General features: G+C 41.7%; 1 protein-coding gene and 1 long non-coding RNA gene across 5 annotated transcripts; one reads left to right on the top strand and one right to left on the bottom strand.

The window, feature by feature from the left end:
* Nucleotides 1-8,300: 8,300 nt before the first annotated feature.
* Nucleotides 8,301-9,864, bottom strand: LOC137790148 (uncharacterized). The gene is made up of 2 exons (XR_011077884.1): nt 9,095-9,864; nt 8,301-8,743 (listed from the first exon to the last, which is right to left on the bottom strand). It is a non-coding gene; the product is annotated as an uncharacterized lncRNA (long non-coding RNA).
* Nucleotides 9,865-10,003: 139 nt separating this feature from the next.
* On the top strand, nt 10,004-22,242 carry si:dkey-103g5.4 (uncharacterized). 4 transcript variants are annotated; one of them, XM_068584126.1, is made up of 18 exons: nt 10,004-10,884; nt 11,137-11,386; nt 12,675-12,845; nt 12,937-13,094; nt 13,354-13,494; nt 13,858-13,999; nt 14,217-14,368; nt 14,604-14,729; nt 14,971-15,160; nt 15,852-15,926; nt 16,441-16,569; nt 17,032-17,094; nt 17,176-17,292; nt 19,086-19,237; nt 19,726-19,812; nt 21,261-21,407; nt 21,515-21,715; nt 21,891-22,242. In XM_068584126.1, the coding sequence occupies exons 1-18, from the start codon at nt 10,780-10,782 to the stop codon at nt 21,975-21,977; spliced, it is 2,493 nt and encodes an 830-aa protein (XP_068440227.1). In that variant the 5' UTR covers nt 10,004-10,779; the 3' UTR covers nt 21,978-22,242. The 4 variants fall into 4 exon arrangements, with proteins under 4 accessions (XP_068440227.1, XP_068440229.1, XP_068440228.1 ...); XM_068584128.1 differs by lacking the exon at nt 14,604-14,729; XM_068584127.1 differs by lacking the exon at nt 15,852-15,926.
* Nucleotides 22,243-22,299: the final 57 nt, after the last annotated feature.

Here is a 22,299-nt window from a genome sequence, read left to right as displayed (position 1 = left end):
CAAATGTGCATTCCTCAATACAAATAAATGAACACTTTCATAAATAAATGCATATATATTATGTTTTTTGCACATTGTACTGCAAACACACTATCAGCTTACATATAAAACAGACTTTTATTGTGATAAATGACCCGACAGTTGTGGGCTGCACATACTCTGGCAGAAGTCTTATTATTATTTTGTGAAAATAAGTTTAAAGTTGCACCTGGCTTGCGTAAAGTCATATTAGAGCAGATATCTGAGCCTGATATGTAAATTTCAATATGAATTCAGCAGCTGCTGTAATGCCGAGAAGACTCTAAAGCAAAGCTGCGTTGATGTATCTGGTTAGCCAAATCTTTAATCAGTTTCACGGTCGGATTGAAAAGAACAAATGCAGTAACGTGACCCGGCAGCACCAGGCAGCCATACTCTTGGTTTTTCCCGCTACTCTCCACTGTCACTGTCACCTTACCTCACAGGCCTCATACATCATTCAGCAAGCCATTGAAAGTTATGCAGTCCAGTAGCCCACTACGTACCTCACAGCTCTGTCTACCAACAGACATAGCAGGTCCTGTGTGCAGGACTACAACAGACAAGGAAGGCTCGGTTGCTACACAATCTTCATAACTACGTTATTGGCTATGATCGAAACAAGGCATGCAAACAACAGACTTTTTACAGATCCTGGATGAAGAAATGTCTCCCTGAGTCTGGAAAAGAGCTGGGTTACTAGTGCACCAGCCCCTTACTTCAGCAGGTGGAGATGTTAACCATGCTAAAGATATGCATTTGCAAGAGTTTCAGGTATGTGTGGTGGCTGAGTGCTGTGCATCTTACTCTGGTCCATGGAAACAACTTGAGTCAACAATTCCAGGAGAGGCCATCTTGCCAGCCAGGTACCGGAACAGCCATTTAATGCATACCATCAGACAAACATGCTTTCTTTTCTGCATCATGTTTAATTGCTTATTTGAAAATGTTACCAAATAGTTTCACAAAATTCTTCCGTAAATTCTTTAGAGGGTTTTGGTGACAAGTGACAGAAAACAGAACACTGACTTTGCCAGCTGTGTACTTCTTAAACTTGTATTGTGTATGTGTACCTATTCATGATAGGTTTCTACTGCCCTTCGGGGAACTACATTCCAGTCCCTTGTCCCAGAGGAACCTACGGGCCGACATCTGGTGCCATGTCAATTGACAGCTGTCTGAAGTGTCCTCCTCACCACTTCTGTCCTCGACCGGGCCTGGCTGCCTCCCTGCCCTGTGGCCCTGAGGCTCAGCAGCCTCTCTCTGGGCACGACACTTGTGTCTGTCTGGGAGAGGGACAGAGTTTTCAGGTGAGAAAGGGTTTATACCTGCTAGTACAATAAGATCAACCCAGTCATTCCTGCAACACGTGTGTTTGCTAAAGTGTGTTTCTGTGACCATTTTAATATCAACTGCTCATACTTTACTAAATTGTGTAATTGTCTTCTGATCTCCTTCATTATTCTTTAAAACAATTTTTAATACTTTCTTTTCAGCATAACTTTCTTTATGTTATTCTTGCATCCTAGGAAACATTGTGCACACGAATGTGAGAGTGGTGTCCTCACTGAGAGGAAACTTTAGACTTTGCAATCTGTTACTTCAAGCTGAAACAGCTGAAAGAGCTTGAGATCAAATTCCTTCGCAGTAGGGTCTTGTTTCCTAGTTTGTTGCAGTTTGCACTATAGTGACTAGACCATTAATAAACACTTAATAAGGGGAATTCATTTCTTTTGTCATGGGTGTTTGTGAGAACTAAAGAGGAATGAATAAATTAATGAATGGTGGAAGGAAGGAAAAAAAGATGAGGAAAGGAAGGAGGATGGAAGGAAGTAAAAATGGAAGGAAACGCATGAGACAATCAATGAAGGAAAGAAGGAAGGAAGGAAGACATATATTTATGATTTAAAATGCCTTGTCAGTGAATGAATGCATTACCAGATTAGGTAAAATTAGGTAACAATTGGACTGCACTGTCAACTGCGTGCAACATTATACAATTTAAGATTTGAACTCTGCTGCCTTTTCTGCAGACCAGTGATGGGCGTTGCCACTGCACCATCGGCTATCAACCTACCAACAAAGGAGATGCATGTGTCCACAAGCTGTACTATGTCTGCAGAGACGGAAGAACTCGTACACAGCATGGAGACTGTCTAGACAGATATCAGTGGTCACTTCACTGCAGGCAGCAGGTCAGAATTTGTACAATTATATCACACATAGAAATAAGCCTGTACACTAGAGCAAAGGTAACTGGCATTTCTTTCACAAAACAGAAAACTCTTCCTGATGATCTGATTGAATGGGGCTTGGGGATTTTGATGAACTGCAGAGTATAGACTGTGATCTGTTGACAGAACACACTGAAAAAACAAACGCTACAATCATAGACAAGGATAATGAGTACAGCCTGTGTCGTTGCCCTTTGCTCCATGAACCAGACAAATTAGTTTATCTAGCAGATGGATGTATAAGTTCCACTTAGTATTTAACTATTAACTACTAAGTCAGTTATCTAGGCCTTCATTGTATTACGCATGCCATGTTTATTTTTTTTACTGCCCTCCATAGCAGTATTTGATTCAAATGAACTTACACCTAGATCCTCACTCAAACCGAGTATGAGTTGAAAATGACGCCACTTTGTCTACGATTTTGAAAAAAAATTCCAAGCAGAGAAAATATAAGTAACATTTGCTTTGTTTCAAAAACAAACTTTTGCTGATTTTAGCTTTGCACTGGTTACTTTCCTGCAGGTGTGTCAAACCGCAGAGGACTACTGGGGTTATGATGGGGAGCTGGGTCTGTGTGTCTGCAGAGAGCCCCCTGAAAGAGCTGCGTGTGGAGGCCTTTGTAGGAGAAGGCCAGCTACTGAGCTAAAGCTCAAGTGCCATTCCAATGGAGACATGGAGTTGGTGTGGAGCTATGACGGTCAGGTTAGCAAAGCTAATTTATCTAAACACACGCAGCAACATAGTACTGCACAAAAGAAAAATAAATATAGAGAAAACACATGCTTTGGGGTCAATTAAAAACCTACTGTATACAAGAAGTGGTCTTTCTACTTATGATATCCATACAGTATTGTCAATAAATGTCAATGTGTGTGTGTGTGTGTGTGTGTGTGTGTGTGTGTGTGTGTGTGTGTGTGTGTGTGTGTGTGTGTTTGTGTGTGTAGGTGACAAGCGTCTCAGGCAGCGTGCTGGATAAATTTTTTAAACAGTCGGACTCCCAAGGGACTCCTCTGTGTAGTAGTCACTTTAACTCCTCACATGGTGTCTACATTGTTCAGACAACAGGTAAAGACACACAAAGTGGCTTTTCTTCTCTCTTTCCAGTCATTTCACACATCTACCTTTTTCTGTGATTGCAGAGGCAGGCTTCCTCGGCCTTCTGAACGGCCTCCCAAAGGAGCTTCAGCAACTCTTTCCTGTCCCCACACAGTGGGACACTCAGAGCTCAGGTGGTTCGTCAAAAGAAAACCATTCATTTGTTTTCTCATTAAAAAAAATATATTAATGAATGAACCATGTTGAAGGCCCTGTGCTGTGTTTTTTTAAGGAAGAGATTCTGATCTTCTGTGGGAAGTTGAAAATATCGGTCATGTAGGAATAGAAACAAATTCCAGAAGCAGGAAGGGAAACAAGAGCGATACCAAGGAAGACGTGAAAGATGCAAGTCTAACAGCAGTTCTGAACCCTACAACGTGTCTCCAGTTGGGTGACGTTGTTCTCTTCACTGTGGACACACGTCTCTTTCCTCAATATGATCTGTAGGTTAAATGCTGGACATACAATATCTTCTGCTGTGTTTTTTTTCACTTACTTCACATTAATACTTCATGTCTTGCAGCGACAACTTGTACAACACAAACAACGATTTCGACTGGGGCACATTCAGACGGTTAAAAGAAGAGCTGGGTCTGTCTTGGACTCCTCCCAGCTTCTTTTCAGTGGTCTTTAGCCAGCCTGGAGTATATGTTTTTACACTGAGCAGCCATCAACACAAACACTTGGTAACTGAATTTGAAATTAAATAACTGCTTGCTTTGCTGATGCCAAAAATCCGTGGGAGATTGAACTGAATCCCAATAATTTACACATGCATTTGATGATAGAAAAAAAAGAGAAGAAGAAAAAAAGAAGGGGAAACTGCGAATCCAAATATTGCGCTGCAGCTCCACTAGTGTTCAAACATTTCACAAGACATCTGTTTGTACACCTTGGTCTCTTCTTGGTCTTCCGATTGCAAGACATGAACAAGTATATGCACACTAAACTGACAAATTCCTTGATTTATGTCTAACTGAAGTAAATTCTTACATTAATGTGAATTTACAACCTGTATAAAGAAAAACCTATTGCTCTCTTGCTCTCTAACTTGTCGTATTCAGTATGTGCGGGTGATGCCTGCAGGCGGCCAATGTTATGAGCCCGGCCCCTTCTTCCCCACCATCCCTCGTCATGTGACCAGGGTGGGAATCAGTAGGAGACGCAACCTGTTACTGAGGCCAGATTGGCTGGTGACCGGAGGACTGCTATTTGGAGCGGTGGTCATCCTCTGTATATGTGTTACACTGCTGGTTAGTGTCCACACACACACACACACACACACACGCACGCACGCACGCACGCACGCACGCACGCACGCACGCACGCACGCACGCACGCACGCACGCACACACACACGCACACACACTATCAGATGTTCAAAGTATCACTTCAGAATCAGAAATGTTTTATTGCCACGTAAGTTATTACAAACGAGGAATTTGACCTGGCGGAAGGTGCACTATCAAACACAACAACAACAACAACAAAAACAACAACAACAACAGCAACATCAACAGCAACAACAACAAGGAACATTTAACTGTATGTGAAAGTATAAAATTTGGATAAAAAACAAGTAAGTAAATAAGTAAAAATGCAGTAAATGTGCAGGAAATAAGTAGCGATGCGAGTAAAATAAAAAAATAAAGGGGTAACGATCAATAATGATAATAATAAGAGTAAAGTAAAGTGCACAGAATGAGGTAATGAATGTTGAAAGTGACAGGTGATGAGTAAAGTGGCGAGTGACTGAATATGCGGTGTGGACAGATGTGCAGGGGAGAGAAGGGAGAGAAGGGAGAGAAGGGAGAGAAGAGAGAGAAGAGAGAGAAGGGAGAGAAGAGAGAGAAGAGAGAGAAGGGAGAGAAGGGAGAGAAGAGAGAGAAGAGAGAGAAGAGAGAGAAGAGAGAGAAGGGAGAGAAGAGAGAGAAGGGAGAGAAGAGAGAGAAGGGAGAGAAGGGAGAGAACGGAGAGAAGGGATAAAAGAGAGAGAAGGGAGAGAAGGGAGAGAAGAGAGAGAAGGGAGAGAAGGGAGAGAACGGAGAGAAGGGATAAAAGAGAGAGAAGGGAGAGAACGGAGAGAAGGGATAGAAGGGAGAGAAGGGAAAGTCCTGGGGGAGACAGAGTCAGTCAGTGGGGGATCTGGGCTCTGTTGATGAGCCTGACTGCTGCCGGGAAAAAACTGTTTGTGTGGCGGGAGGTCTTGGTCCTGATGGACCTTAGCCTCCTGCCAGAGGGAAGAGACTCGAAAAGTTTATGTCCAAGGTAGGAGGGGTCGGCCACAATCTTTCCTGGAAGCGAACAAGTCCTGGAGGGACTTGTTCGCATTATTCACATTCATCCATCTATCCCATATTTAGATCCTGTTCCGTGAATATGGATGGCCTGAGAAGCAACCAATCAGAGCGCAATATCGCTCGTTGCAGTTGGCCTACCGCATGGACGACTACTCGTCAAAAGGTTCAAGGGTGATTTCACTGAGGAAGATTCACAGAAACCATCATGCTCGAATGACACAGGATTCCATTGAGCCAGGTACAATAACACACACAGACACACACACACACACACACACACACACACACACACACACACACACTTACACGTGACCACTCAGCTCATTCATTTGAAAGCTTAAAGGCTGATATGTTACATAACTTACATTCAAACATGATCTGCAACACGTCAATGAATGCCCCTGCAGTGTACACACACACACACACACACACACACACACACACACACACACACACACACACGCACACACACACTGACAGAGACTGACACTGAGTTGAAGACCCTTGTGATTTCTTATGTAACACTGACATTGGCCCCTTGGCATTGCTCCCATCCAAACAAATACTGTTGAAAAGGCTCTTGTCACAAACCTGATATCACTTGCAGTGACAAACAGTAAAAATGACAATCATTACAAATGTCACAGGGTCCTCCAGTGACTATATTGTTTATGCAAATGCAACTATATAAGTCTTTAACCTTGTTACATATTTATCATTTGACTGTTCAAAATCGTAATATGTAACATGTCCTCCCTCATGCCAGTTCTTTATGAAATGCTTTTACCAAAGAAAGGGGCCTTTCAGAGTGGCCTTTGGAGAACCAAGTGGAAACTGTTTGCTTGTAAAGAGGGACATGGTTTATCCAAGCTTATTGTGTGCATTCATAAAGAAAAGCGTGCACCAGAAATTAACACTAGAAAGGATGTACCAAAACATGTAGGTATGGCCGACGCGGTCCAAGTTCATTGATCTTCAACAGGCAGCACATTGTGCTGGCTCTTAGAGGTTCACTTTGAAGAAGGTTTTTTTTTTTTTGAAATATTATAACGATCTCTTCCTTTGCCCCTTTCTTTACAGTCTGTGCAGACACCTCGGAGGAGTTCTGGGATTATGAACACCAGGTGGATCTGGAGGCATTCAGCAGCAACACCTTCTACAGCCTCCTGCTCAAACAGAGTCTGTCTGTCACCACACGACTGGGACAGCTCACCACTGAGGCCTGTAGCTCTTAGATTTAATGCAAAAAAAACATCCAGTATGTGAAAAGATTGACATATACTCCCTCTTTTTTTCTGACACATGTAGTTATTTCCTCTGCAGTTTCTTACCTTTCCCGGGATGCCAGAAAGTATTCCCCTTTGGACTGCTTCACATAAAATAATGCATTAATATCTTATATTTAAAATTATTATGTTAAGTAAGGATGCCCCAGGCTGCAATGTGTACTATGTAGTGTTTGTTGACTGAATACACTTATTTGTTTACTTGCTGCGCTTTAGATGAGGAGATTGAGACCACTCTCATGCCTGTAGGCTAAAGATAAAGCTACCGCCAACAATTGTTAAACATTGGTAACTTTAAGATGACCGGAAATAAAGAGAAACAGCTGGCCTGGTCCTGTCAGAAATGAACAAAATCTGCCTTCCAGTATTTGTAAAGCTACCTAATCAACATGTTATATCTAGTTTGTTTAATCCAGACAAGTGTAGGTGTTATTAAAGAGGTGCTATTGCGTAACACAGTAACTTTCTTACAGTGATCTTTAAAGGTGCTGGTAGGCAGCTTTAAAGAGCTAGTTGTTTCTCTTTGTTTCCAATTGTTTCACTAAACTCAACTAACCAGATGTTGCCTGTAGATTCATGTTCATCAAACAAATATGAAAATGGTATTGATCTTCTCGTCTCACATATCTTATGTTCTCTCCTGACTGTTAGTCTATTTCATACAATCTCCTTTCAGACAATCTAATCACTCACTTTAGATAAAAAGTTGTGTAGGAGACAGAGATTGTTGTTCCAGCCCTCAGGACAGCTGAGGTGATAAATATGTAAGTGGAGATGAACACATCACACCCATGTGTCATCCCACTGACATGATAAGATGACGTTTGCGTGGCAGTCCCTTTGTTTTCATATTCATCTTTGTGTGTCCAGGTAAAGGAGCTATATCAGGGAGTGCTTGGGAAATTGCAGCCACTCCACCCCCGCTGGATCACTGAGGAGCGAATGGGAGAGGGCTATGAGAGGATGAGGAGGGAGGTGGAGAAGGAGGTGGTGCGACGGAAGACTCTGGCCTCACAGCTGAAGACACTGCTTGACAGTCAGCTGCAGGTTTACATTACTTGACATTCACATCTCTACATCCTCTCATATCCTATTGTAAAGATTAGGTGGCTGGTTTCTTTCTGACAACGAGTTATTAAAATAACAAGGACAGTGAAATAGAAAGATAATGTTTTAACTAATGATTATTTTGGTATTAGCTGATTAATTGGTCATTTAAATGTCCAAAATGATGGAACAATCAAATGACTTGTTTTCTTACAGCAACACACCAAAACCCAAAGATATTTAGCTTCTTTTGACATATGACTTTTAGCATGTTTTAATGAAACAGGACTAAAATGATGAAACGATTATCAAAGTAGTTGTGGATCAATTTTCTGTTTACCAATCTATACTAAGTTGACTTATTGTGTTGTTCTCCAGGTGCTGAGGCAAGAGCAGCAGGCCCATCAGAGGGTTCACAGTGTGTTCACAGCTCAGCTCAGAGAGTGCACCAGACTACTTTCCAATGTCTTTAACAACAATCTCCAACAAAAGTAAAGCTTCCAGCTATCCTTTGCAAAGTGACACAAACAACAAGCGTAAAGGAGTAAATCCTCTGACATCTTTCATCTGTCGTTTGCTATCTTCAGTTTGATCCAGAGGCTGACATCCCTGGTGGAGGAGATGGGAGAGCTGGTGTCAGCGGAGTGCCAGCGTCAGGGAGCCTGGGGGTTTCTGGGTGAGGGTACCGGGGCCAAGCTGCTCTGCCCGGACACTGGGACCGTGCTGACCAAGGACCACATTTTTGGTGAGTCAAACCCTCCTGAGTTACATTAGATGACACAAACTATTTTTAAGACTATATTCTTACATCTTAGAACACCAGCACCATCTTTTGCTTAAAAATGTGCACTACAAGATAGCCAAAACATACAGATACACTTTCCCAGTTTCACTTCACACCCATTTAGGGACATATACACAATGTTCACAGTAAAACACATACTCCAACAATTAGCTCATAAAATTGAATATTAGCATTTTAAACATGGATATTCCAACAAGTTAGAGATGTACATTAATGATAAAGACACACAAGTGTTTCAAGTTTTTACACTTCAATCCATGAAAAGAAAAAAATCAGCATGAGAAGGTGTCTATGTGACTGACATACTCATTTACAGTTTGACGATCACTCTCTTCATGCCTCCCTCCAGCTCCGGATGGATCCCTACGTGTTTGCCGGTCACTTCAATTTGATTCGGTCACAGGCCTCTTCAGGCCGAATGCTCACAGTCACATGCTGCTGAGCAGTGACCACACCATGGCAGTGCCACCTGATTTCGTCCTCAACCCGCAGACCGGCAGAGTTATGCCCATAGCTGGCAACGTGGCCTACGATCCCGCGAGCTCGACTCTAGTTTTCACAACAGATTCATGTACAGGTAACATGTGAGGGGTGTTCTGTTGGGGTGGGGAAAAACTAAACTAAAAATGGGTAGACGGTTGTGTGCCCGCGGTGTCAAGCAGCCGCTCAGTGTGTTGGCGGGAATCGGACATACTGGTGGAGTTCTTCACAGGTCTAGCCCTCTCTTACTGGACCAGAGGAAGCCACTGCTCTGTATAGACTCATGCTTCTGTGCACCTTGATGTCACAGAAGGAACTCCATAGGCATCAAAGCATCAAATAAATGTTTCTATGGAAACTGTGACGTCATCCATGAGTTTAAGGGAGGAGCTACATTTATTTATGACCCATAACCTCTCTCCTACCTGTCTTGTGTATAGAGCAAATATGAATAGATACAATTGCATTTCTTATGAAACAAATGGCCATAAAGTACAAAAAGTGTACAGAAGTCCTTTCATGTTATTCTTTGTATCTGATAAATATTCATATTTGTTTAGGTGCAAAAAACATTGAGTACCCCTACTTTAACTTTTCTTTTGGATATTTTAAACTGACTTAAATCACATTAACAAATTAATTAAAATGAATATAATGTAAGTTTCAGGGGATATGGATGGAGAAGCAGTGTGACATATTGCACATCCTGCCAGCTGATGAAACTTCAAAGATGACCTTAGGGAATGTAAGGTCAGGCAGGTTGGCAGGTTGGGGTACATGGCCAAAAAACAACATTTCACAGGGGTACATCACTGGAAAAAGGTTGAGAACCACTGATCTAGCTGATAGAAAATGATAAGGCAACAACCTTACTTAAGTGAGCAGGACATTTCAGTCATCTGGAATAAAGTATATACCTAAAATATGAATTGTAGAAAAGTAAATAATATTACAGATATAAGTCTTGACAATTTGATCAAAAGACGATGGCCAGAGGGGATAATTTTACTTTTTAACAAACTATCTCACTAATCTCTGCTTCTCTCAGGAGACAACAGGAAGTGGGACAGTCCCCTCCTTCCTTTCATTCCTTACCCAACCTCCGGCCACTCAGACCAACCTCTGCCCAACACTCGGCTGAGAGGCCTCAGACCAGGACAGAGACTGCAGCTGGGCGTTCCCATGGCGGACCCCGACACAGGGGTGCCGGTGCCCATTCTGGCTGTTACCATCCACCCCAAGACAGGACTAGTCTACCCAGTGGGCGGGGTGCACGTCTGTCCCCTCACCCGCCTGCTGCAGCCCATCCAGACTGGGTATCCCATGCTAGACTCCAGAACAGGGAATGTTGTGCTTACTGTTGGGGTCAGTCTAGATCCAGCATCAGGTTTGTACGACTGGTGAGTCCTCACACCAGCCTGCGTCGAGGTCACCCCACTTTCAGTGACTTACCTGTGCTCTGTGTAGGAGCCGTGCTGCCAGTAGGTGGAGTTCTGCTGGCCGAGTCCTTCATGGAGCCTCTGAGCGGGCGGATGGTGAGAGTGGGAGGTGCCAGTGTACGGGCTGGGCAACTGCTGCCTAATGCAGGCGGATACCAGGCCCTTCTAGACAGCAAGGTGTTGATTAGATGATATGCTTTTGACTACATTGCGAGAAACGAAATTGTAGATGTTCAAATTAAAAAAAAAATCTATGTTGACCTACAAGTTGAGATTCAAATATATTTTTTTTAAAACTTGAAAACAGCAGTTGGCAAAAATAATGTCACCTTGTGTTGTACTATGCTATGCAAGGGATAACAGATTAATTCAGGAGATATTTGACCATAAACAAATGTTTTGAGTGAAAGTAGAACGCTTCTCCACTAGGTTCTGGCAGTGATGTTCAAAGTATTGGAGTTCCTGAAGCCACTAACTGAGGAGTGGGGATCAGAACAAACTTTGCAGCGCCATCAGGGCAGTGAGAGAGGGAGCAGTCGACAAGATCATCTCGTAGCTGCAGCCAAAGAGCTCCAGCAGGCCTGGGGACAGAGCTCGCACTGCCGGCTGCAGCTGCAGACAAGGTTGGGAATCCTGCTGGACTGGGCTGCAGATCTCCAGAAGGATGGCGGGACTCTGGGTGAGGAAATTACAGCGACAGGGTGTGAGCAGTATATCACAAAGTCACTTTGGGGATTTCTTTTTCTTTTGGTTGCATCTCTCCTGCTTCTCCCTTTGCTGCTGTAAATGAGGTGCACTCTTTTTATCTGTACTTTTTAGCTGTCTGTTGCCTTTTTTCTCTCAAACATTTACTTTTGGTTTAGAACAAATTGCCCTAAAAGTAAAATGTACTATTTCCCTCCTTTTGTCTTTTCATTACAATCTGTGCTTGTCGTCAATGAACATGTCACTTTGCATCACTGCTGTTTATTGTTTCTTCAAATGTCACAACGTTGTGGCCAAGCGCCTTCTACTACTGAGGATAAAAATAGTTTCATGCAAGTACTTATGCATATATCTTTAGCTTTGGAAGGGTTTCATGAGCCTAAGGTGGATGACATTTTTCTTATCTCAAATGACTCTTCACATGGCTTTTAATCATCAAAGGCAACCACCCTCCACAGAAACTAAACAGCTCACAACTCATAGCCACATTCTAGAATACAGGAAACAGAACTATCAGACCATCAGTATTTCCAACAAGTATGCCATGACCTCAAAAGGTCCTAAAAACGTATAACTAAGGCCACAAATTGATAGTAATCACACTGCCATACCATACAGTTCAGCACATTACCCACAATGCTGAGAGAGATCGGCTTTATTTTGTAAAAGTGGCAAGTCGAACAGGAATTAAATTATGTACACATTAATTGACCGTAGTCACCGTGTTTATATCTTGTTTTATTTGTCTTAGCTCCTCACTCGTCAACAGTCAGATTGCCTCAGTACAGAAATGTTCTTGATCTGCTCGAGGCCGTTTCCAATCTGCCCTACATGACAGGCTTATCGCGTTCTCTGCATAATTTCAGCTGCTTCGGGTTATGTTTTTATGTGTGCTCTACTTGATCATCTTCTTAGTTTTGCATCTGATAGTGTTTAATATGTTTTGGCAGATGTGCCTTGCAGTCACAATCCTGTTTCATGCACCTGAGTCTGTCTGCATTTATTTTTTGTATGAAGATTGATTGATCTTCAAATAATCACAAAAGTAGCACTAAAATAAACTCAATCGAATGTGAAATCTGTAAGTCTTTGATGTACTGTTAGAACATGTTTTGACCTACTTCTGATACTGTGTAACTTACGAGAAATGTGTTGGCCATAAAACTTGCAGAAATACTTTTGGAAATAAATATTTGAGCAGCGTTTCATTTTTAGTTTCCTCCACTCTGACTCTCTGACTTCTCTTGCTCTGTTCAAACCAGGAGAGATGCCTCTCTTCGGTTCTGATATGTGTGTGCCAGCTCTGCTGGGGATGGAGTACCCTGACCCCATGGGATCTGGTCTTTGTGTGCCTGTGCTGGGGTGTCAGACAGACCATGTCTCCGGGAGAATAATACCGCTGGCAGGGACCATGGAGGACCCTGATGGAAAAGGTACCATAAGAAAGAGAACAATTGCATTGATGTTATGCTAAACAATACAGAATAAAACAAGCGGTACCCTTTTCTGTGTTGCACTTCACAGGCCTAGTGGCTATCTCTTACGCATCTCAGACTGTAGACCCAGTGACAGGGGTGTTGACCCCAGTCGTTGGAGCCAGGCTGGATGTGTCCAGAAAAAACGTTGTACCAGTCACAGCTTCCTACTGGCTAATGGTGGCCGACCAAACTGATAGTGTGCAGGTGGGGAAGTAATTTAGTTGGATGTTTCCATAAAGGATTACACAAGAGAACCGTGGTGATGCAACTCTCTGCATGGTGTGAATTTTTCAGCCTAATAAATTCAGCAGGTGGGATTTTTCTGGACTCAAAAGTGTTTGAAGTCTTTATGTTAAATAATGTGAAGTTAATGTTAATCCTCCAGCATTTCATTTTGCAGCCCATTGAATTCAGTGGTAGCGAACTTCATGTGCTTCTTTTTGTTGTTGCTATTGTATGCCAGGTGGAGGCGCTGCAGAGGGAAGTGTGTGCGCGAAACACCTTTTGGCAGCAGCAGAGGCAAAGGGAGGAAGATGTTCTCTCTGATCTGGACTCAGCTCTATTCCAGTGTCTCTTTGGAGTTACAGAAACAAAGTCTTATCAGGTCAGCGGTGCAGTTTGCTGTTTTGGTTGTAAATATCTTATACAGCCTGGCCTCTGAGGAAAGGAGGTACAATTCAAAGGGATTGAGCCTTTTAAACATTTAGAAATGAGGAAGGGGACTCATGAATGCTGGAAAAATTGCTTTACTGGAAAGTAATTCTAAAGAAGGTTTTCATATCTTGCTTTGCACTGCAAGTACGCAAGGTGGTTATAATGAGGACACACTGCAAAGCCCCTGTATCTCTCTGTATAAGTGCCTCCCATACCTTTGTTCCGTCCCTTGACTGTGTCTTTCTGTGTGTCAGTATGCAAATAGGTGCCTCCACTTTTCAGAAACAAAGTATACGTGTGTGCTCTGCTGCAGGTCCAGTGGACAGGGAGGCAGCTGAAGGAAGCAGCCGTGGAGCTGCAGGATTCAGCGCAGACAGAAGCGCAAAGGAGGGCAGCTCAGAGCTCCCTCTTGGCTCTGATCTTGCCTCCGCATGTATCACACATCCTCTCGCTGGGTAAATTGTCTGGCAAGCTGGCAGGATGAAGAGCATGAAGAAAATTACACTCATGACCTGCCCCGTGGTTACATTCATCGTTTGCCAAAAGAGAGATTCTGCATGCCAGCGTCCTGTATAGCACCCTTCTGTCGTGTAGTAATTAACATAATTTTAATGTTCAATATTTTATTGGGCTTGGCAACATGCCTTTGTGCATTTTTGTCTGTTTGTTTAGGTGATGAGCAAGAATGGGATCAGCAGTGTGTGTGGCACTCAGAGCTTGTGGCAGGCCTTGATAAGGTGGATGTGAGTATGGAGCAGCTGCAACAAGACCAAGACAAATGGACAGCAGAGGAAGGAGACTGGGCTTCGGCCCTCCATGCTATGGTCAGAGTAACGGTTTTCTGCTCTTTTTTTGACAAACACGGTTAGGTCAGATATTTACTTCCCTCTCATGCTACCAATGACAAATACATATGATTCACAAGGCTATAGAGAGTTTTCAAATGTCTAGTGATTTAACTTTGGTGCCAGACGAGATGCACACTGTAACATAGTCATCTATATGTAAATAAGACTTCATGCTTCTTCTCTCTCAATCCTGTGTTTATTGATCATCCAGGAAAGAGAGCTGAGACAGAGAGCGTTGTGGGAGCAGTGTTGCGCCAGACTGACAGAGTTGGAAGCTGCTCTTAATGCACTGCATTTTGTCAGACACCTCTCTCAACTCCGGGCCGACACTGCTCAGGTCAAAACACACAAACACACTACACACATAGCACTGAATATGAAAAAAACCTATATATGATGCAGGGAAGCATACAGCTCTTTTTTTTGTCTTAACATCATTAACTCTGTTTATTTTAACCTGAGATGAACAACCAATGCACGTTGTACTTAATTAGAGTTTTCAAGAAGTTTTTAAGTTTTTGTTTTATTTATAGCTATTGACGTCATTCTGAGTTACATCCTTCTTCCTGTTTGTCTAGGCAGTCCTGTGTGGGCACTTTTGGTTTAAGGAATACGGTCTGGTCCATTGCAGTGGACACAGGGAGACGGTGGAGGTCAGGGGTTTACTTCAACAGATGGCTTTGCCTCTGCTGGAGAGACTTAACCAGCTCCTGGAAGACAAACCGCCTGCCAGCTTCTCTCCCAACACCTCCAATCAGCACATTTCAGGTACCAGATATGGGTACTATATTTACTACATGATAGAGGTACTAATACATGATGCGGTCAAGTATTTTCCAGAGAAAGAACAAGCCCTCATTGAATAATGGCATTATATCAATACAAATGTTCTGTTGTTCTCAGTTTTGATACACAATCTTTGAACTGGCTGTGCAGCAGCAAACAATTCCTATGAGCCTGCAAATCCCGAGACCTGAAGCCATTATCTACATTTTCCCACACATTCTTTTTCTTTGGTCAAAGGATAAGACTGATGCTATTTTACATTTTTATTGTTGTCAACAAATCCCATGGAAGAACAAAACCATGTCCAATAATTACTTCATAAGACCTAAATGTTTATTTTCAAAAAGGCTAATTGATTTCCCCCAAAACACTGGGCCATGTAGACACAGACTGTATAACAAACATCACATAAACAGAATTAAATGATGCAATTCTTAGCAATTAGTCTCTGTGGATATATTTATATCGTGATGCTTAAGTGAGCATTTGCAGCAGCAGCGTGTCTGTGGGATTGAGGCTCTGGAGCAGAATAATTAAACATGTATATAAGGCTTTGATTCAATAGACAATACTCTAAAGGGGATCAATTAATTGTTGGAATTTGTTGACAATAAGAAGAAAAAAAAAACATTGTCAAGCTTGGCCTTTGAGTGTGAGTTCTGATGGGTTTCAGGTTTGTCAACAAAGCAGGCGTATGGGTTGGAGATAGCCTCTAGAGTCTGGACTGCCTCCGTGCCTGTGGTGAAAGGTATGTGCTTCTCATACCACCCACGCATAGTGATAACATGCCTGTATAGATGTATAGCGAGCGAGTGTGTACAGAGAATGTGTAGAAGTATTGTGTTCATTGTCAAAATGCTGCAGGATAAAGCCATGAGAAGGGACAGAGCCACTGTGTTGATACGAATTCATCAATGTTTACCGGTGAAAAAATGAATGTTGTTCAGTTTCTTTAGTGTATCTGGTGATGAAAGTAGTAAAAGGATGTAAGAGTGCAGCATAGATTCAGGTGATTATTATGATTCTGACAAGTATTGAAAATAAGATATAGCTTGTATATGTACAATATGGCAGGTACAAAAATCCCTCCGGTAAGTTTTACAATAAGAAAACAAATATGTTTCTATCAAAACTTGAGCTGTAAAGTAAATGCATTAACTCAAAATAATGTATATTGCATCGGATGAGAACTTGAGGGGACACTTTAATTTCCTTCCTCCATAAATTGGTTATTTCTCATAGCTTTTTTTGTGTTTCTCAAGGATTCTCGACACAGTCATTGAGGGAGCCTGTCGGTTTAGCTCCATGCCAGGACACTGGTCTGCAGGCCAGCTCAGCGCCGACACACAACTCACAGAGACACACCGCATCTTATGGCATTCACTCCCAGGGTGAGATAAAACACACATGATTATTATTATTATCCAGCCGCTGTCACCCTGTGTTGTCCTGTGCTCTGCCTCAGTGTGTAAGCACTGCCTTGCATAAAGACTGGACCTGCATGGCTTGGTACAAAGGCCACACAATCCAAACAGCACATAGAAATTTTAACAATTTACATATTATATTGAGATTGCTTAATCAAATGAAGTGTAAAAGTAAAGTGTAAATTAAAATGTGTTTTTACAATGATTATTGGCCACTGACAGTGAAATATTTCTGCACATAACACCCATAAAACTACATTTTGATTCGTAATCTTTAGAGGTCCGGGTAAGTAGTAGTTGTGGTCAAACAGAGGCAGCCAAGCTGTTGCCCCCTTTTCCAGTCATTGTGCTGAGCAATAACCTTCACAACATCTTGAACTATTCTCCGAATGATAATGAGACATTTTAATCTTAATTTCCTCACAGAGAGACCGCCGATGAAAGAGTCTGCTCAGCCTGCACATAGTATCTCTGTCCCTACAATTCCAGGTAATGATGTAAGATAATAGTTACAGCGACTTGTGGTCTGTCGCACTTACGTTATCCATCAATGTTGCTTTTAATTCTTAGAAGAGGAGTGGACCAAGCTGTTGGAGCTCTCTCCTCTGTTCCAGTTGTTAAAGGGGATGGAGCAACAGTTGAGGGGCTGGGCCTGTGGGGTAGGGCTTCTTCGAGGAGAGCTCGCTGGTACGTCGTACACTGTTGGTGTTTTTATTTTTGTCTATTTGTTATATCTACAGTCGTGGTTCTCAACCTTTTTTCCCTGTGAAATATTATACCCCAAACAGTGGAACATGTAAAACACAGCGATGTGCCATCTGATTTAACAAAATATATACAACTATCTTCAGAAACTCACAAACTATATTATTAAATATTTATTAAATAACTATTTTTAAATGGATACATTTTTTCTATATATATATATATATATATATATATATATATATATATATATATATATATATATATATATATATATATAAGTCAGTTTGAAGTATTTTACAAAATAAAAGTAAAGAAGGGGTACTCAATGTTCTTCGCACTCAACACACACTATTAATATGTATCATATACAAATAATAACATTATAGGGCTTCTGTACACTTTTTGTACTTTATGGCCATTTATTTAATAAGAAACGCAATTGAATCTATTCATATTTGTTCTATACAGAAGACAGATAGGTGAGAGGTCAGGGGTGATAAATAAACGTAGCTCCTCCCCCAAACTTCCCAGCTGAAGTCACAGTTTCCATAGAAACATTTATTTGAGGCTTCGATGCCTTTGGAGTTCCTTCTGTGACATCAAGGTGCACAGAAGCATGAGTCCATACAGAGCAGTGGCTTCCTCTGGTCCAGTAAGAGAGGGCTAGACCTGTGAAGAACTCCACCAGTATGTCCACACGGCCGTCTGCCGCCTCCCCCTCTCTCTGCTGCTGCACGATGGAGCTGACGGGACTCGGCGAGTTTGCACTTAGTGAGTCAGCCGGGGTTGAATCCCCAAAATCAAAACCTGCAAATATGTTTCTCCTCCGCGAACCGCCACCTTAAACGGTCGGAGCAGCTGTGCGGCATGAAGTCGCTCATCAATATTGATGAGCTCCGACTATGACTCGTGAAACCACGCAGCCACACAGCCACACCCCCCTGGCGGCGTGACTGAATTGCAACGCAGAGCACCGCGGTGCCTCGACGCAGAACTTCGAATGCTCAACGACGACGTCACGTCGACGGCGTCCACTTGACGCAGAAGCATAAACTCTGCTTTAAACGTCTCGACAAATATCGAATGACTTGACGTGACATTTTGCGCATACGTTCACGGTCCTCAGGGAATGAAGTCTGCTGACTTCGGTGATCCCCTGACTTTTACTCTAATGCCAACACAAGTTGTACTTTTGTGGTTTTATGGGAAATGACTTGTTTGGATAGAGTTTAAATAATTATGAACATGTTGGTTGTGCACTGAATAAATTTAAAGATGTTTGTTGATCCCCTAATGTTTCATCTACTGCTATTATCAGGTTCATTATCAAATATCCAAATATGTTATGATTAATACCTGTGAAACTATGGACACTCTCAGTTGAACCTAAAAGCTGCTAACCATGAGCATGAGTAGATTTTTTTAAATGACTCTAAGGTTTAATAAGTTGGATGTCAAACACATAAATTAATTACTTTCAAGTATTTGTCAGTTGAGAGGATGTGTGGTTTTTGGACCAACAACCAGAAAACCAGAAGATAAATCTCAAACGTTAACCTTGTTGTTTTTTGCAAAATGACAGATTTGTGGTTCATACTGTATATGTTGAATGAAGAGGAATTGTCTCTACTTGAATCACTCAGCATATCCATTTAAAAAAAAAAAATGGAATTCCAGTAATTATTGTTCAAATTTTGTTTCCCCAAGAGTTTGGTGCTATGGTGCGATGGCCTGTACTTCTCAGCAACCATCTCGTTCTGTGTTTTGTCCAGACAGAGGCAAAAGTTTCGTAGACGTCCTGGATGCTCAGTGGGAGTGTGAGGGAGAGCTGGTCCTGTTGGACCTGTCAGTCCTTAACCCCAGAGAGTTTTTGGTCTACCAGCACGGACTATTCCTGATGCGCACATTGCATAATCTAAAACTGGTTAGTGCTGGCTATTTTCAACCTCATTGCTAATTCTTTTTTGTTTTTTTTCTGTTCAACTTTTTTTAAATTTTTTATTCTGAGCTCCTGTGTAACATGAACTACTCAGGCAGGACTACTCAGGCATTTTTACTTTGAGTTGAGTTTTAGGACTTTGATTTTAACAATGTACTTGTGGCACTCTGAGATTCTCGGATGAAGAGTGCCTTACAAATAAAATGTATGATTATTAGGAAACCCTCTTTCTCAGTATCACACTTAAATATCAAAGGGGGCTGAGGTTTTGTACTAAGAGCTCGAAGGCTTGAAACTGACCTTTCGTTCAGGCTAATATCATCCTTAAAATCTCATCTGAAATAAAAACTTTCACTGGTATTCTTTTTGTTGTTTTGTTGGTGTCATTCATTATAACACTTTTAGTTTTTTTGAGCTGAGCTTCAGTGAGACAGGTGTAATACAAAGGGCTTGATTGTTCTCTTTTCCTACAGACTCCAGACATTTCACTTCAGATTGCAACTAGGCTCCCAAACAACAACTACTTCAACAACGCTTTCAGAAATTCCTTCTTTTATCAGGTAAATTAGATTTTTGTTCTGTGAGTGTAATTTGAGATTTTCCTTATGTTTTTTAGTACAATTTATTGCAATTTGTGATTATTGTGTAGGACATAACTGGCATAAACAAGATAATGAACTGACTCGTAAAGACACAAGTGATGCCACTAAAACACAACCAATGAAGTGGATATTAAATGAAACCCCACAAAATACCGTAGTTGAGTTGGATGTAAAAAATGATTCCAATACCACAGCTTTTTTTGAAGATGACATATTTCCTGGCTGTACTTCTACTTGGTTGTGTGCAGGGTGATAAAACTGTATCTGCAAAGCACTTATCAGAAGAGCGTCTGCTCTGCTCAGTGTTACATAACAAGGTCTGTAGATTAGATAATCTGAAACCCAAACAAACTGTAGATATCACGTTTTAAGCTATCTGTAAACTCAAGCATCAAACACATTTCACACACTGAGGCCACAGGTTCAGTTTCTCAATCGTCAAGAACATTTCTACTGTCAACGGATATTTAGCGTTGCTCATACAAAGAATCTGTCAAAGTCAGGATGGAATGTAAACTCTTTAAATGTTGTGCTGGCTCATTTGAGACTATCAAACACCAGGATTTACTTCAGAATGGCCACTTGTACTGAAGTTCATTTAGAGAACATTATGTTCTACGCTATACCCTCATTGTTAATGGGCACCTCTCCCTTCACTTTGCATACTCTACACTTCAACTCTGTATGGTTTTAGGGATCTTCTGGCCTTAAAGACTTCCTTTTCTCTATATGGTATGTGGATACTCGCCTGCTTGGATTTGGGCTTATCATGGTCTGTTGATACCTGTGGGTAAATAATCATAGGTACATATACACACACAGATATATAGATATAAACTAAGTATTTGTGGTGAGTCTATTTGTTGTCGTAGCAGGATGACTAGTTCATAGGCTCACTGGAGAATAACTCCCTCAGCTGGTTCAACAGTGTTGAGTTGAAACAATATAGTTGGTAAAAATGAACATAGTCAAACACACAATAGAAAAGAATTGAGATACAGGATTCTATACAAATGGAATATTGTCAGTGCATGGTGGAATAAACTAAACACATTTACTCAAGCGATGTAAAATTGTTAAAAACACACACATTTATTTATACAAACATTAGGTATATTTTACTGTGAATACTTACTATTTACTAATGTGTAAGTCACCTTCACCACCGAATGTAAAATAATGATTGATGAGAGAGGATTAAGACTACATGTATCATTTATATATTCCAGTTATTTATACAACTTTAATACAAAACCAATCCTTCAATTTCCTTTCAAAAGGCAAAAGATATAGTACAGGGAAATCAATGTGGCCCAGTCCATTTTGTTTTTAAGTTCCTGAATGACGCACGTGTATGTCTGGGTCCAGCTGGAATGCGTTACTGTAAATGAGTGCTTTGTTGACAGGAGGCCGAGGAGACACTTTTTGTCCGTCGCCAGAGGCTCCAGTCCGTTGGAGGCTTCTCTCTGCTGCTGCTCCACTGCCTGTCCCATGTCAAGATTAAAGACATGAGCTCGGACTCCAGTCCTTCCTTCCAGAGGCTTTTCTTCAAGGTACAGATTCAAAAGTGTCAATGAATATTTACATTTACTGTTAGTTTGATGTCTTTTTTTTTTGACAATTTCATCAACAATTTGTTTTGTTTAATTGTATGTCATAGATACTGCAGGAGTGTCTCGGGGAGCTGTTTCAGGCCAGACTGGGCGTGGCCTCCTCCTCTGGACCGGAAGACCAACTGTGTGTGTCGTTACAGGACAAAGAGGCCCCGTCAGGAATTTTAAAGAGGACTCTTTCAGACGCTCATGCGGCCTCCCTGCTTTACAGGTTTCACAAAGCAAGCAGAGGATTGCTGTCTGAAGATGTAAGCACAGAATACTTCATCCAATTCCATAATTTTTCTCAACCTGTCTTTTTTTGTTGCTCCTTAGTTATTGTTAGTACTGTGCAAGAGTGGCAGAATATTATTTGTGAGTCAGAGAATAACCAGAGCTCTTGTATGTCTCTTGTGTTTGTTTTTTTTGTGATTACGGGAGCAGGACGTTGAGGAACTACAGAGGAAGCACAGAGAAACGTCTCTGCTCTCCCATCTGGAAGTACTTTTAAGAGAGAAAAGCTCTGTGTGAGAGAAATGATTCCATTTGAAAGAGAAGTACACCTAAGCTCTTGTAGCCAACTCCGTGCTACTCGCAGATCCCCCTCAAACACACGACACCCGTTTTCAGTAGTTAAGGTTTAACGCAACGCATTTTATTATTAACACAACCAAACGGTTGCCACCTGGCTTCTCGGAGGCCAGTGTTCTTAACCAGTCGGAGTCTCCATGGCTGGTGTGTCTTTCTCCTGTCTCTCAGCATGCTACTGCTTAAAGAAATAAAGGATAATTACCAACAGCTGTGTCAATTAAATCTGTCACGGCTCCCCTGAACCATGCCCACATATCTAGGC

This window comes from Clinocottus analis, unplaced genomic scaffold (genome assembly GCF_023055335.1).
Source record: "Clinocottus analis isolate CAN_PGR_092001 unplaced genomic scaffold, fCliAna1.0.p SCAF_2, whole genome shotgun sequence".
Taxonomy (NCBI): domain Eukaryota; kingdom Metazoa; phylum Chordata; class Actinopteri; order Perciformes; family Cottidae; genus Clinocottus; species Clinocottus analis.
Note: the sequence above shows the minus strand (reverse complement) of the source record. Positions and strands in the feature narration are given on the sequence as shown.